General features: G+C 41.1%; 1 protein-coding gene across 1 annotated transcript; it reads right to left on the reverse strand.

The window, feature by feature from the left end:
• Positions 1 to 1046: 1046 nt before the first annotated feature.
• On the reverse strand, positions 1047 to 16633 carry ano3 (anoctamin 3). The gene is made up of 23 exons (XM_034535420.1): positions 16534 to 16633; positions 16228 to 16384; positions 16038 to 16138; positions 15880 to 15924; positions 12708 to 12839; positions 12062 to 12168; positions 11217 to 11272; positions 11000 to 11121; positions 9756 to 9890; positions 9527 to 9626; positions 8358 to 8418; positions 6279 to 6361; positions 5978 to 6118; positions 5475 to 5639; positions 5216 to 5252; positions 4994 to 5105; positions 4657 to 4714; positions 4305 to 4402; positions 3885 to 4039; positions 3622 to 3774; positions 2541 to 2691; positions 2265 to 2451; positions 1047 to 1816 (listed from the first exon to the last, which is right to left on the reverse strand). Exons 2-23 carry the CDS (start codon positions 16342 to 16344, stop codon positions 1634 to 1636), a joined length of 2499 nt encoding a protein of 832 aa, XP_034391311.1. The 5' UTR covers positions 16345 to 16384; positions 16534 to 16633; the 3' UTR covers positions 1047 to 1633.
• Between the last annotated feature and the right edge of the window lie 308 nt (positions 16634 to 16941).

Raw genomic sequence — 16941 nt, forward strand, 5'->3', positions numbered from 1 at the left:
ATGTTATTTCCTATTATATGATCAACCTAAACCGCCACTCATCTACAAAATACAACCCGCCTCATTAGTGCCGTTCACTCAATAACCCTCCATCTCAACATGAATGAAACAGGAAATGATCAGGACTCTGACTCAGCCTCACAGATGGAGATGTCGCTTGTGCCGCCTGTTTTCCCCGCGTTCTCAAAAACATCCTGCTCGATGACTCATGACTGAACACAATAAAAAGGTCACGACTCTGCATTCAACAAAACCTAATTTCCTATGTGGTATGTTGGTGTTCTTTGTGCCTGAGGAACAGTGGATGGATGTTTTTTGCAAGCTGAACATCCAAGCCACAGGTATGTCTATGTCCTCCAAGTTTCAACCACGCTTCAGGGCTTCCAACGACAAATGAAAAACAGGCCGCAAGCAGAGAACGGAAGAGCATATTTTGCGGCTCCTGCATGCGAGTGTATACATTGTTCATGAAGGGAGTCACATTACAACGTATACCGTGTTTCAGAGCCATTAGCGGAGACCCGAGTAGGTAGTGTGGTGTGACTCGTATCCAAAACAAATCCCCAACGGAGAGTTCAGAGAGTTTACAGAAGATCACACAAAAAAGACGACGAGAGAGAATATTTCTTGCACTTGAAATTGCACGTGCAGCACAAACAGGCACATGTGATGTTGGTGACACAGTTGCGATGCGTACAACTGTAGGCACAATCAAATCTCACTAAGTTGACATTTCCTCAACTCAAAACAGCCAAGCTCAGCAGTAGCACAAACAGAGATTAACACACAGATCACAGCGAGTACAGACACATGTGAACCAGGCATCAAGACAGGGCCTTTGTCTATCAAAAGGTACAAAACAATACTACCATGCACTTTATATAATGTCATAGAGATTTATTTGTTCAATGTACTGAATAGATGTTCACAGCCTCCACAATAACTGCTGTTGTTAATATTTTAGTTTTTTTTTCTTCTTGCTGCAAATATTAATCAGCATGCTTCAAGGGCAATATACAGTCCTTTTATGAGAACAGTGTCCATTGTATTTAGGAGCCACATCACCAGAGTCTCTTTTGCAACAAGAAACGCTTAGTGCCAGCAGCTCCGTCACATACAGTATAACCGGCAGAACGGTGGCTCTGCTGATGCTCACGTGAGAAAAACACGGCCATGCTGCAAGCTGCACCAAACAGAGTCAAAGCGGAGCGCTATAGCTGCCACACACAGAGAGTGTAGGGTGGGTGCCAAGAGTGAACAGTGGTGATCTGCAGCCCTTGATCTGCATAGTAAACATTACAATTGCACAGGTTTCCCCCAGTGGAGTCATGGAACAGCACAGACCCAAGGGCAACCTGCTGGATGAAGCCAGGTGAGGCATCGGGGTGGGGCAGGAGAGGGGCAGAGCATGAAACCGGGAGCGGGGCCAACGCTGGACGTGAAACAGATGGCGAGGGAGTGGTCAGGTTCCGCGCCTGACGCCAGGCAGGTTTTGGGAGGGGATCTGGTTACAGAAGAGGGTGTCTTTGGTGTACAGAATCAGCCGAGTGAAGCCAGAGTCTCAAAGCTAAAATACATAAATAAGCAGGCAGGGGGAGGTTGTGCTGCATGAGGTGGAGACGTGGGGTAAAAGCTAAGGCCACTCATGGTGATAACGCCGTCCGTTCTTCTTCCTCTCCTTCTGCAGGTGCTCCAGTTCTGCTTCGTACATCATCTCCTGCATCAGGTACTTTTCCCTCCTCATACGTTCACAGAGACCCTTAGGCATGTCCGGAATGAGGTACGCTATGAAGGACTTGATCCCATACACCAGGTGCTGAGGAAGCGTTAATCATTTATGAGTTACCTTCCACAAGACTATGCTTTACACTGTGTGCACCACCATAAGGAACATTGTGATGTTTAATAGGTGCATAGTATGCCAGTTTTTCCTCACTATACAAATAATTGCAGAGGACAGCTTTTTCAGGAAAGAAAAAGAAACACATTGCCTTTTTTGGGCTGGACCACCATGTCATTCTGGAATTATTTAATGTTTCTTTTGGGTGAAATTCCTCAACCTTCTGTAGCAGCAATATCCAACTAAAGCATTAAAACCACTTAAATCCAGCTTGTGAGGTTTTTACTTACAAAGGACAGCACATCAATCGTGAAAAGTAAAAACAAATATAAATCTTCAACACATTCTATAGTTTCACCGACTTTTGAAGGGAATTTAGTTTTAGCAGCTTGCCCTGATGGTAAACGTACACATAAGTAGTTACCTCAAAGACGATGATGAAGGCCAGTCTGGCAGCCAAGACGTGCCAGAACTGCAGGGTGAATTTGTACGGCTCGGAGCTCCAGGGCGGCTCTCTGTAGTCTCTGTACCTGCAGAAGGTGGACTGGCTGCTGTTCCCCTTCCTAATCTCAAACACAGACAGGCTGCTGTCCACGTAGCCTTGCAAACATCTGAGGGAGGAAAGCAGAATCTTTCAGACTATAACACCAGCCCCTCTGCTGGAAATATCTACAGCTTACACATTATATTAAGTACTTACTCATCCTCATAGTGGCGTCCCTTGTCCACACACGGGCCATATTTGAAGGCGAAAACAAAGCGGGGGATGTAGTCTGAGGTGATGGCGATGACGAAGGCATTGGTGATCACGGCCAGCACGCCAATACCTTCAAGAATCCCATGCCAGATACCTGACGGACAAATCACAGGAGAATTATGATTTTGTTCTACTTTTTTTCTACTAATTGTTTTGGCTTTCTTGATATGCTCACTTTCCTTCCTTGTGCTTCATTTACTTAATTTACCAAAATAAAAATGTTCAACATGTATATATATATATATATATATATATATATATATATATATATATATATATATATATATATATATATATATATATATGTGTATGTATGTATATACACACACACACACACACACATATATACATACACACATATACACACACATATATATATATATATATATATATATATACATATATACACACACACACATATATATATATATATATATATATATATATATATATATATATATACATATACATATGTGTGTATACATGTATATATATATACAAATATATATATAGTGAGCTAGGGGTTTGGAACCGTGTTATTCAAAATACAGCTTTTCTTTGGTCAGCATTACAATAAAGTCTATAAAGGCTTCTGTACTGATAGAAGAAAAATAATCCCTCTGCCTTTTTTTGAATTAGATTAATCTTTGTATGATCCGTAGATGTCAGCTTCGACCAAAAAGAAGAACTGAAACATAATGTGTTCATTACAGCTGAAAATTGTTCGGGGTGGATCGTTCCTTTAATTACAGGGCAGCTTGCCACAAGAAGCATTTGGTCATATATTATATGTCGGTTGGAGGGTGCTGTTTGAGATCACATGGGGACATAGGCTGGCGAGTTGCAGCATATAGTGGTACAGACACAGAGGATATAGGAACAGATCTATCTCCATAGGATGGACAGTGGAAAGTGTTTGTTTCCCATAATGTCATACTGGAAAAAAGTCACTGTAATCTAAAAATACAACAGTCTCAGTGTGAAAGACAGACGAGGTGTGAGGGCAGTCAAAGATCACACTGACCTATGTCAGTGGCTCGGGCAGGCATGGGTCTCCTCCACTGAGTGACAAACTTGTAGGCGTCAAGACGAATCTCAATGATGTTGTTGAGGAGAGCCAGGAGAGGAGCCAGAGGGAACGCCGCTACAAAGATGGTGGTGAAGCCAAACTGGAGGACTGCAGAGGAAACATCGTCTCGACTTGAGCTCAAACAATGTACAAACTTTGATTTATTTACCTTCCCTCCTCAGACAAATATAACACTCAAAAATAATGTAATGTTTTACCCATCTCAAGGTATTCGTCCACCAGTCCATGGGCGTTCATCGGCTGCAGATTCCAGTCTTCATCCCACTGTGGAAGCTGAGCTTTACTCTCCACATTCGGCCCTCCATCACCTATTTTTTTCATCTTCCTACGAGACCACCAGTTCTGCAGCAAACTGAAAATGTAGCAAGTATCTAACTGTCAATTAATTTCTGACAATTCACTGCAGGAAGCCTTTTACTAAGCCCTATACAAGAGGATTTGATGAGTTTCTGCAGGAGAAAAGCTTTTTCATATGCTAATCATCTAGAGGACAACAAATACAGAAATTACATAAGGTTTGTAAAATGCCAATCACAGGAATGTACAGAATTAACTAATACATTTGCTGTTTCTAATAGTTCATAGAGAAAGAAAGATTATAATAAAATGTTACTCACGGATAACCGAGTTCCATGAAGTTGTTCCATATTTGTTTGAAGAACATGATGACTCCCATTTGCAGGCAGAGGTCAATCAAACAGCCACTCGGGTGACACTGAGAAAAACATGTTTAAATAACAAAACTGTAACCAATTTTCACGCCTTATAATTCAAAGCCAAACAATGAGTGTATCTCCTGCAGCACATTTCATCCAATTCTGTTTCTTGATCGTTAAATTCAAATTGGGAGATTAATGGTTCACATACAGGCAAATTATGTAAAGGATGAATTGGGTGACAATTTTTTATTATATGCTAAAACAGAAGGAAACAACCAGCCCACTTATGATGATGCCTAATTCCACTCACCTCCTCCAGTCTCCATCGATTAAAGAGTTTATTGTATTTCCCAGGCCTTCCAGCAAACCTGAACAGATTGACATTGGCAACATTAGCTGCAAAATTTAATCAGCAAAACTAATAAAGTCTGAGCTGGAAATAAAGACACTAAAAGGTGCTAATTATGTTCAATAAGTCAAGGCGGCTGAATCATGAGGTCCCAAAACATAACTATACAGTGAGGAGGGAAAGGAAAAGAGTCTCGGCAGACGCCATGACACGGGCGGTTGAAACAAAACATCTTTACACAATCACTCATTAGATACACTATTAACAGAAACTGTAGAGTTCATAGCAGGCAGCCTACCTTCCAAGAAAGAAAGCGATATAAAATGTGGAGCTGTTCAAATTTACAAACTGGAACAGGAACATCTTCAGAGAAAAGCTGTTCTCCCACTCAGAGTCTGTCCGTGGGTGCTCTGAGGGGGGACAAACAGAGGTCGTTTGGGGTGGACATGCAGAACATTCATGCTTGGGGGGCAAGAAATAATGAATGTATAGACACCTGCAGCATGTGGGCAACGCTCACCTAGATTTGTCAGCAGATAGGCCACCTTTTCATACACCTGGCAAGATGATAGTACTCGTAAGCATCAATAGGGAAAGAGTTGAGGAGGATAATGATCATGAAAAAGAGAGGAAAACAAGAATCTCAGCAAAAAAAAAGAAGGTCTTTCTGGCTTTGGATGGGAAATTTCCTGGAACAAAGTTCTAAATAAATGTTTAATTAAAACATTTGTTGGACAGAATATGTAAACGTGCCAGATGATGCTTGTCCAGACACCCACCACGTTGAGAGACATGATGATCATAAAGTTGATGCAGACGCCGGTGCCAGAAGTTGCAAACTGCCAGTTCTTCTTTAGAAATTTCCAGTCGAAGGAAGCAAACTTCTCCATCGCGATGAGACGGAAAACCACCACGGCAAACACTGCTGTGAGAACGAGGGAAATCTAAGCAGAGATGATGGACAGATGGAAGCATAAAGCACAGGATGTTATATGCATGCGGAGAGTTTTTTTTTTCAATCTTATCTTATAATGTACTACAGGGGTACCTTTTTAACTATTCAGGTAAACAAAACACTCATCATTTAAATGTAATCAGTCAACAGGAGAAATTAGGCCATCAGAAATGCCTCAATACTGTTTTCATCCAGCAGGGGTGGATGTTAAGCCACTGCCTGCAACAACATAAACGCTCCAAAAGGTGGCACACACAAAAAAAACAGTGACCTCACTCTGAGGCTGAATCGCAAAAAGGGAGATTATTTAAAGATCAAAGGGTTTACCATGAAGAATATTCCGGACACAGACACCATGAGCCGGCTGAGTTTGTCTGAGAAAGGCTGGAAAGGCTCGGGCTTGCCAGAGATGGGGTTAACTCTCTCCACCCTGGAGTACTTGGCTTCAAACTGAGGCCTCAACTCCTCCTGATTCACAACACACATTCCAGTATGAGCGTTTGAACTGTGTATTCCTCTTCATTTTATATCAGGTAATCAGTGTCAAGTTTAAAAGACGTGCCGCAAGAACTAAAATTGTGTGGTAATGAAATTATGTTGCATTTATTTGAGGATATTGCTGATGTACCTCCTCCTCCTCCCAATCGATGAGATCCCAGTCATAAGTCAGTTCTGCCCTCCTCCTTTTCCAGAACTCCAGGAATACTGTGGCTGCAGAGGGGACCAGAAAACAATCCTATTATTCATCAACTTTGATATGTAACACACAGTATGATTGATAATCATGTGACTGCAGAGGGACATCCACTGGGGCCACAGTGCAGAACCAAACACCAGATATGCTGAATGAAACACAGGCTGCTGTGATGTGTGTGGCTCATTATGGAAAGTCATTACAGCCATCAGTTCACAGACTGCTTAGTTTCTGGAGACGTTAAGGAAGTAACAGCAAATAGGCTTTACTTGTACAATGCATCACCCCAAAGCTCCCTTTTGTGTTGAAATATTTAAAAAGTGTTACTTTCTGTGGGCAGAATTCACTGTGGACACAGTGTTTCCTTTGTGTCTGACTCTATTGAGACCTGAACTGCACACTACACCATCATCTTTTTATTATGCATGCATACATCCAGTAAAAAGGCTTTTATAAATAGCAGAATGGCTTAAGAAACCGCCTCAGAATCCACATTTATGGGCTCCAATATATGTGGAAAAATGTGTCTTAGTAGCATAAGTGCAAACAGAGTGACGGGAAAGAAGAGTGCAATCATATATTATCTGTTATGGACAGCACACTGTAACATTATACTAGTGACTCAGAGCTTTTGTCAGTTTTCATTAGATTTACATATTATACACATGTGTGATTTTGCAGCAGAGGAAAGAATGTATAATAAAACCTGGCATGAATATTCAAACAGTGCTGTGCAGCCTTAACACAACCCTTTTATACATCTGAATATTTTAAATGTGATTGAGCTAAAAATAATTGATTAATCAATGAAAAGAAAATACCTGCCAACTCTTTTAATAATTGAGTCATTTTTTAAAGGAATACCTCAGCCTCAGTTCAAGTGACTAATTATGCAAACTGGCTGTATTTATTTGTACAATTTGACAGAAAACTGAATATTTTAAGGTTTTAGACTGTTTGGTCAGACAAGCCAACCCATTCCCCGACATCACCTTAGGATTTCAGACTTTTTTTAAACCATTTTGTAGCATTCCTTAGTCTACCTGATTAATCAAGAAAATAATCAGAGGATTCATTGATGCCAAAACACACTACATGTATATACATTTAAAGTACAACTAAATGGTTCCAGTGGAGACAATAAATTCAGAACACACAAATTGTGGTCTTAAAAAGCCCCTGTATATGGACGCTCATTTAGAACAACTGTGACTGCTGTTAAAGATGTAGAAGTTTATAATAGCTCGACCCACTTTTGTTTTAAAAGAGAGAAAAGCAGCCTTCTCAGATGCCTTCATTCGGTCCCCTGGGCTAACCAATTTTTCATCTTTATCTTGCACACACACGCTCAGACAGAGCCGACATGGAGTGCACTTGTTCAGTGGCGCAGTACAGTTACTTTGGTCCACATTGCCAAAAGCCAGAGAGACCCCAGTAAGCAAGGCTGGCTGGGCCTCCCTCGGCTCTCCGGCTCTCCGGCTCTGCTTGGCTTTCATTTAGCCCGGACTCAAGGTGCCAAATGCTCCCTCTGGCCACAGGTGATTATTTACCATGCTGGCAGATAGAGGAATCTTTGCCAGACAATGGTCACACTCTACATCACATAGATATTATAGCTGCATTATACCGCCATCATGGTGCAATTCTGCAACGCTGACAGCGGAACGATACCGTCTCCCCCTGAAGACTTTTTTAATGATCTGACTAATTACATCAGGCTGGCACTGGGAGTGTGTGTGCAGACGCTCACACGGTAAAACCTGCCCATGATTTATTCGATGACTAATGTATTACAGAGTGGAGAACTTCTGTATTTACACTGCAGAGTGTTTACTGTATTGAATTCTCGGTTGAAAAAATGAATGTGTTTGGAGGAGTTGAGTGGAGAGTGGAAGCATGAGGACCGGTTTTAATTCCAGAAGGGTTTGTATCAAGTAAAGCACATAGCAGATGTAAAACAAGAAGTGTTCACAAAAAGGGACAACAACAAAAACAAAAACAGCATCTACCTACCCCAAATAGCCATGAAGATGGCAAAGAACACAGTGCCGCCATTATCAAACAGATGGGTCACCTAGAAACACAAGCACACAAAGCGCTGCTCTGAAAAAGGCTTCATGAAATGGGAGCTTCACAGATGACATTTTCAATTTCAACCGCTTCACTTTTTGTCAAATGTCAGAACGAGACTTCAAAGTCTCATCCTTAAGTTTGACATTTCTTCCAGGAAGAGTTTGACATAATAGTTCATAATAGTTGTAAAAAGATGTGGGTTTTACCCTTGGACAGAGCAAGCAAGCAAGCTGGTGAGTCTTGTTTCAGATCTTTGTGCTAAGCTAAACCAACCGGCTGCTTGCTGCACCTACATAAAGTAGTTAAGTGGGGATGAACCGATCTCATACTGACATCGGGCGGATACTGACTCAAATAGCTGGATTGGATATTGATGACAATGGGGCCAATCTATTTAATTCAATGTTTAAATCTAATAACACATGTGCGTACTACGTCACTTGTCAGCAGCAAGCTGAAGGAGCCATCGAGAAACATGCCAACTGTTTGCTACACCAACGGGTTCAACGATTACTTGCAATATCTGGAAAGTTAATTGTAAAACCTTTCTACCAATTTGCTGCTGTTTTTAATAATAAATAAGAATTCACAAAATGTATATGTACGTATTTATTAGTTACATTTTCTTTTCCAAAGTAAGGAAAGCCATGTATCCAGGCTGATGTTGCCTTACAGATAAAAGAATGATCCAAGTCACTTAAACACAGTGAGGCATACAGCTTATTAATTAAACACTGGTAGCGGCATCGTGACTGAACAAGACGGATCAGATCAGTGCATCCCTATAATTTCCTGACACTGACAAATGAGATTAGAGGATCCTTATACAATATCAAAGTGTATTTCCACCCACAATTCAAGCTTTAAAATATAGTTTTTCATTTCATCTTCAATAATAACTGAATGTAATGGCTTTCAAATACATCATTATTTCTCTCTGATTGTGATCTATTCAAAAAACAAGTTTAAAACTCTCTATTTCATGGGGTGGAGAGTTTTTGAACCTAGAAATATTTGTAACAAGTTTTTTAAAAGTGCGTAGAAGAGACAGAGAAACTCTAACATGCTGAGATGTTGGCACTACAGATGAATACCAGAACTGCACTGACCTTTGCGTAGACACAACTGTCACTGAGGTTCCACGAATCACAGGTATCCTCCTCACACATGGGACACATGGTGGTGGTGTCGGCTTCACAAATCTCTTTACTGGTGAGACAATGATTTAGGAAAGCAACAATCAAGAATATACATGTTTCAAAATACACAATCTGCGTTCTATCAATTCAAGAGAGTATTTGCGTCTTATATGTTATGCAGCAGATTGTGTGAACTGACCTGACTTGGCTGGAGTCCATCGTGAAGAGACCATAGAGGAAGACAAAAACACCGACCAGGGCGGCAGGGATCAGCATGCCGGTGTACCAGCCCAACCACGCAAAGTAAAGACCAATTTTCTCACCAAAGTACCGCCTGGGAGAGAGAAGGAGAGACATCGTGGTCAGAATTCACCAATCAACTGTGTTGACTGGTAATTAAACCTGACCATGTTCACTGGGAGGTGGTTCTAGTGGCCTAGTGGAGAGACTGCTTTGGTGGGAAAATAATCAATAACTGTATCTGCCTCCTAAACCATAGCTGTCAGGGTGCCCTTTACACTTATTCCACAACTGCTCCAGTAAAGCAGCTCAGTGGTAATTAGCTGTATCAGGCAACTCCCAAGTGTATATTCATATACTCTCTATCGACATTGAAGGACATGGCTGAGGAAATGAATCGGTATGTGTATGTGCACTAGTATCCCAGTAGTGGTTCCTGGTTTCAGGATCAGGGCTGAGACACACTTGGCTTATCACTACGAGCGAGCTCTTTCACACGGTTTTCACACTGCCATTTGATAAGATTATTGTTATAAAAATATTGATTATAAGAGAGAGAGAGAGAGCATTTCTATTGCCTCCCAATGGCTCTCAACTTGGCGACGCGGCTCACAGCTAACGGTGCCAACAGTGCAAACTACGGCAAAAGTGCAGACAGTGCCAACAGTGTTTACCTTAAGTAAAACCGAAGGGTGGGCACTACCCTTTCCACGACGACGCTGTCAATTGGGATGGCGCTGTCAGCTGTAACCACAATATGAAACAATTGCAGAGCTGTGGGCATGATCTATACCCAGTGGGGCACGCTCACGTGCACTTACATTTACTAAAAGCATGCTTGGCCGGGCTGGCCATGTCAACAAAGGAAGGAGAAGCTCAAATAACAACACACAGAGAGGAACAGCTACTTAATTATCTGCTCAGGTAGACTTTTCTCCATGATGGATTTAGCAAATAGTTTGTTGCTATATTAATGCTCTGAATGTCGTATATCCTTCGGTCCAGAAATATCAGACACACCAAGGTGTCGAGAAACGATACACAATCCTGTTCAGACTGTGATCAGAAACCTGGATATCTTTTAAATCAGGGGGATGGACAGCTGAGTCTATGTTCTATTTAAACAAGCCAGAACCAGGCTCATCCAGGACACTAGAGCTCAACTTAGTGTCCAACAACAACTCATGATGCTGTGTTGATTACCTGATGAGGTCCAGAGGCTGGTATTTGTACCAGATTCCCCAGCGGGCCCAGCGCTCATACAGAAGATGCCTGTGGTTCTGGGCACCGTGCGTCTTAATTGGGTGTCTGCTCTGGTAACCACCCTGATGAGATAAAGAGAAGGAAACTCTTGATTGCAGAAGGAATTTTACAGTTTGACAATTTGTAAATCTTCAGCACAAGTAATAAATCTTCTCACCTCATGAGGAGGAAATGCAGCCTCATATGTGTTGTTGCCCAATAACCGGGTGATACCTACAGTAGAATAAACCGTGTCACGTTAAAAAGGATGCAGCCAGAAAAGCACAAGGACACCACATTAAAAATTCAGTACCAGTCATGACAGAGAGAGGGGTCCAAAGAGATATTCATTTAAACCCACCTTTTCACTGTCATAACAATCTACTGCATTATGTAACTGACAAGCTGCATTAGACACGCCCATCAGAGGCTTATAACACTCAGGTTAGAATTTCAAATAGCTGGAAATATTTTTGCTGGACCATAATTACTTGGTTTCAAATTATTCATAAAGTGACTGAATTAGCTGCTTTACTGTATGAGGCAGTAGTGATGTAAATGTTGTGTTTCACAGGTGCAATAGTGCACTCATTTGCATTGTCCTCCCCTGACTGAAACTGTAGACAGTGAGAGCACAAGCAGGGAGGGGTGGATTTGAAAAGGATTTTCCACTCTTGTGGTGGAGCTGATCTTATAAAATATTAATGTGAAATCCGTTCCAGCCCTTCAAAGGCCAAACTTTAATCAGCAAAACATGTCTGTGGCAGTCAGACAAGATAGTAGATGTGGGAGTGGACGGGTAGTTTGGAAAGTGCCGATACCAAAAAGACAGAAGGATGGGAGAGATCAGCCACAATTTGGATGACGCCAACAGCTCAGCGGCAGCTCACATTTTAATTATCCCACAAAAAAAACAAAAAACAAAGGGATTATTCCCGCCCGACACTAAAGTGATACTACTAGAAATATTGTTTGTTCTATATGAGGAGCAACAGGGGGAAAGCCGCTAGCGTGGAGCCTTACCCATCTTTAATTTTCCATCCTCATACTTAGTGCGCTGCAGCACATGATGAACTATTCGGCTTCTGGTAGAATTGGAGAAGAAAGTCCCTCTATTGTTGATTGTGAAGCTGGAAATTAACGGCACACTCCTTCAGTTATTCATCATGTAACAATCAATATCATCCAGACACAGATTTTACTCACAATGATGATGCGAAGCTCATTAAAACTCAATCTGTGGGTTTGTGTTTATTCTAGCATTGTTGTTTTAAAAAGTAACATTAAGGCTGAACGAAGGACAAGTGGAAATGATTCACTGACAAATGAGATGAGAGGATGCCTTTCATCAACGTTTCTTTAAAATGAAAAAGAAAAAAACAGGAAGGAAGGGTGGAGAAATAAGAAATTCATGAATATCTGCCGCTTTATCTCGATATCTTATTTATGATCAGCTTCTCTTTATCATTCTGAGATCTAACTCAAAGCTATAAAATATACAAGACAGCTGGTTTCTAAATTCCACATCCAGAGCTGGATGGATGTGATGATAAGAGGGGGACTCGGGACACAGAGCAGGATAAATATCATCCAACACTACAGGTGCAGATGCTGTCATTATGCGTGAGTTTCTGTGATGTATGAATGACTGCGGGCATGTCCTCCTTACTGATGTATGCGAGCTCTGCTGAAGGGAGCTGTGTAGCAGTCGCTTTCCTCCAGGTCAGGCAAGGCCTCTTTGTCCAACTTCATGGGATTTCTGGGAAGCCAGCTTTTTATCTGACGACATCTCAGATGAAATCTGCTGCACGGACGTACGGAGAAAACAGGATTAACAGCACAGATTAACATGAAGATTGTTTTCTTTGATGTGGAACAGTGGCTCCTAACCTTTCTCCCCCCCAACACAATCCTGACAAGCTTGCACCGCCTCACACCCACTAAAATAAAGTTTACACACACATGTACACACAAGCATTGAAGGCATCACGCTGCAGACTGTTTTTTTAAATTTTTTTACGTTGCTTGTGCCCCATGAGCCTGAGAGTCGCTGATCCAGGATAACAGCTTGCTAAATCCAATTCAGAGGATAAAGCACTTTTTTTATACTCGTCATGATTTAAGACCAGTTGAAGTTTGAAGGCATGCATTGATTTCCTAAATTGTATCTCCTTTTAATGTTTTTGTCACAGTCTGTCTCTCTTTTCCAGCCACCTTTCTAATTCCCCAGGCCCCTTCATATTTAATAAATAGAGACAAGAATAAGAGTCTGCAGCCATGTGAGGCTTTACTCAAACTGTAAAACCGAAAAGTTCACAGTACTCTGGAAACTGTTTGCGTCAAAATATGAATGTAAACTAACCTAATTTTGAAAGTAAGTAATTATTAAAAATTAAAAATGTCTTCGAACTCAAAAGTTTACATTTAGGCATACATAGTCACTGGTGCCTTGAGCTAAATGTTAACATCCGCATGCGAACATGCCCACAATGTTAACGTGTGGTTGTTAAGAAGGTATCATGATAGCCTGCTAACGTTTGCTTATGAGCACTAAACACTAATTACAGCTGAGGCTGATGGTAATGTCATTTCCTTGCAGCCGTTTGGTCATGAACCAAAGTGTTGTACAAATAAGGATTTTCACTTGATGAAAATGTAAGAGATCAACAAAGTTATAAAAATTCATCCTGCGGGGAACACGAATGTCAAGAGCAAATTTCAAAGAAATCGATCTCGTTCAAAAAGTCAGGGGATCACAAAAGCTAATATAGGATATGTCCTCTGGGCACCATTATAGTGTGTACAAAATGCCATGGCAATCCATGTAATGGTTGTGGAGATAATCAGCCTGGAACAACGGAGTGGACCGAACAGACCGACGCCAACATCCCGAGAGCTAAACATTAGTTGGCTGCGTAATATTTTCCCACTGCTTCTGCAGATTTGCTGGAGAGGTTTAATTCTTCAAGCTCGGCTCTAATATGGATTAAATGAATATAAATGGGATTTATGGGTGAAAACAGAAAGTGCTTTATGAATGTTGTTGTGAAGGGGACAGGTACTGTACAGAAAGTAATGATATCAACCCAGCGAGCCGTCCCTACCGGCACACCGTCAATTTGTTCAGCTTTACCGGGACGCGAGTTAGTGACGGACCATTAGTAAACACATGAAGCCTATTTTTCTTTTTAGAGCACCAGCTTAGTGACTGCAGGAGCTCAGAGAAAATCATAATGCTCCTCATTGTTCACAATTACTAAGATCACTCTCACAAAAGTGCTTTGTTCTCAGTTGGACAGGTGGGCGAGTGATTCTTGTGATCTTCGTCTGCTCTGTGTGCGTAGGTATGTGTGTCATCCAAGCACATCCATTACAATGTAATATAATAACAATATTACCCATATTCAATATTATTCATGTTATCAACTCCTTCAACTTTTCTACTCCATAATGTATTTGTGATAAATAGTTTATTGATAGATCTGCATTATGAAATATCAACACAATTACACATTTATTGTAGTCAAGCCCCACCTATCATGGTTATTATAGTCAATAACATTTTCAAAACAGAGCCAGAGGGTGGAAGCAGTATGAGTCACAACAGGTTTTCAGTTGGATAAAAACCAGGAGTCAGATCAATAATATCACACCTCACTAATAACTGTTGCCTGTTCAATGCTTGAAGGGCTCAGGTTGATACATAAACACATACACGTCTGCCTTCATTGCTGTGGCTCAAACATCATTTCCATTACCTCTCATCACAGGAGTATTTATTTATTAATTAATTAACAGGTTTAAAGCCCCTCAAAACATGGTTTCAAATGTATATGTATCTATAATAGTAAATACTGATGACTAAATAAGCAACATATTCTAAGATGTTTTGTATTAAGTGTTTTGCAGTTATAAACTCAATGGACTAAAGAAACAACTGTCATCAGATCTCAACTCAAATGTTGCTGAATCCCGATTGATGCGTCGAAGTATGACATCATCTTTTCCCAACTGAGTCCTGGCCACTTCAAACCAGTGAGAAGAGCACAAGCAAAATAAAAGAATCTAAATGGCAAATCAAAAACAGAAAATGCTGCGTTAATGTAGGACCAGCAGTAAGATCTTAATTGAGTAAATGTTAAAAAAAAGTTATTTCGGGCCTTAAAAGAAAAAGAGACTTTGGAATTTCTTTAAAAGAGAGAATATAAATACATACGCAGTATGTTAATAAAAGGTATTTCAAACAAAAGATGCTGATATAAAGTTTTTTTTTGGACTGTTTCCATCTGCATTCCAGTGAGATTAAGAGATGGAAATGTGGAGTCCTGTGCAGAGCTCGGTAAACTCACAACACATCAAAGCGCAAGTGCGTCTCTCTAAAAATAGTATGCTAATCAGCCTGAGCAGCTCCAGTTATTTGACTGAAAGACTACACGCTTTTCATAGAAAAGCACCGTCAGTGTTACAGTATTGTACTCTGAACAATGTCCCTGCCTTGTAGGATCCTGTGCTTTTTTAAAGGGTTGGAAAGTCAACTGAATTACTGAGTTTGTATCGACTTTCTAACCATTTCAGTGATTGCTGCACATGGGGGGGTGACTTTTCAAATATAATATAATCGCAGACTATTAATTAATGCTCATTCAGCGGTTGGGTTAAAAAGGACAGCGATTTAAACATTCTCTTCTGAGGTGAATGATAACGTATTGAAACACCCTCCAAAGCTCACATCACGACTCAAGCTTTGCCACTCACGTATTTATTAGAGGCACTGAAGCATCGAGCTTCCTGCCCCCACAAATCAACAGACAAAAATAATCCTATACCCTATATCTACTTACCTGCCCAAGGTTTTGCTCTTCCAGTCCGTAAAGTAACATTTCTTCCTTAAAGAATGAAAAAAAAAGAAAAAGAACACTTTAGAGAGACTGGTTGAAGTCACCAGCCACTGAGAAATAACAGCGTTGAAGGCTCAATCTTTTTCTCCAACTACGGTTACCTGAAAGGCATCCGGATGTTCATCTGCTCTGCATATTTGCAAAGCGTATCCCAAGGAGCGTGGACCTTCACAAACATGATGTCGTTGTTTGTCAACGAGTGCTTTGCGATCAAAAAGAAACAGGGGTTTAAAAACTGAGTTGAGAATTCAAAGGAAATGAAAGTCTTCTAAAAGCAAACATGTTGTGTACCTCCTTCTCCAGCATTAGACCCTCAGCACGTAGATTCTTCTCGAAGGTGCACCTCTTTTCCACCTGGAGACTGGACTTCTTGTAAACCAGAATGTAGTCAATATGTTTTTTTCCCATCTCGGAAAAACAGCCCAGAGGACCGAGCTGGATTCTTCCCCTGTAGACAATGATTCATACTTGAATTTCAGATACAGGGATGTGAAACACAGGCCGGCTAATGTTTGAAGCTTCTCATTGACAACATAACTACAGTGTAACAGTAGTTACAGTCGTGCTAATAATCGTGGATTACTGGGAGCCTGTTACCTGAAGTGAATCAGCACGGGCCTCTAATTTAACCCGGGTGACGGGCTTCTGGAGCAGGAATGACTCGTCTGCCCTCGTGTCACACGTCGTCACCTCTGACTCCTCCACGTACTGATCCTTCCCCTCCTCTGCTGGACACAGACACAGCACGTTATTGAACTGGTAACGCGCCACAAAAGAATATCCTCTCTGCATCGAGTTGTTGGATCAGTCAATATTTTTCTTAAATCCAATTGCCAACATTGAAGTAAGCTAAATCAAAGTTAGTTAAATGTGGGCGCCAGCTTGAGAGCAACACCGTGATGTAATTGAACAGATCCTTGCACCGATGTTGAAAGAGGGCCGATCCGGTTTCCTTCGTTCCTGAATCTGTTTTCATCGATGTGCACGAACAAAAGAAAGTTTGGT

This window comes from Cyclopterus lumpus, chromosome 6 (genome assembly GCF_009769545.1).
Source record: "Cyclopterus lumpus isolate fCycLum1 chromosome 6, fCycLum1.pri, whole genome shotgun sequence".
Taxonomy (NCBI): Eukaryota; Metazoa; Chordata; class Actinopteri; order Perciformes; family Cyclopteridae; genus Cyclopterus; species Cyclopterus lumpus.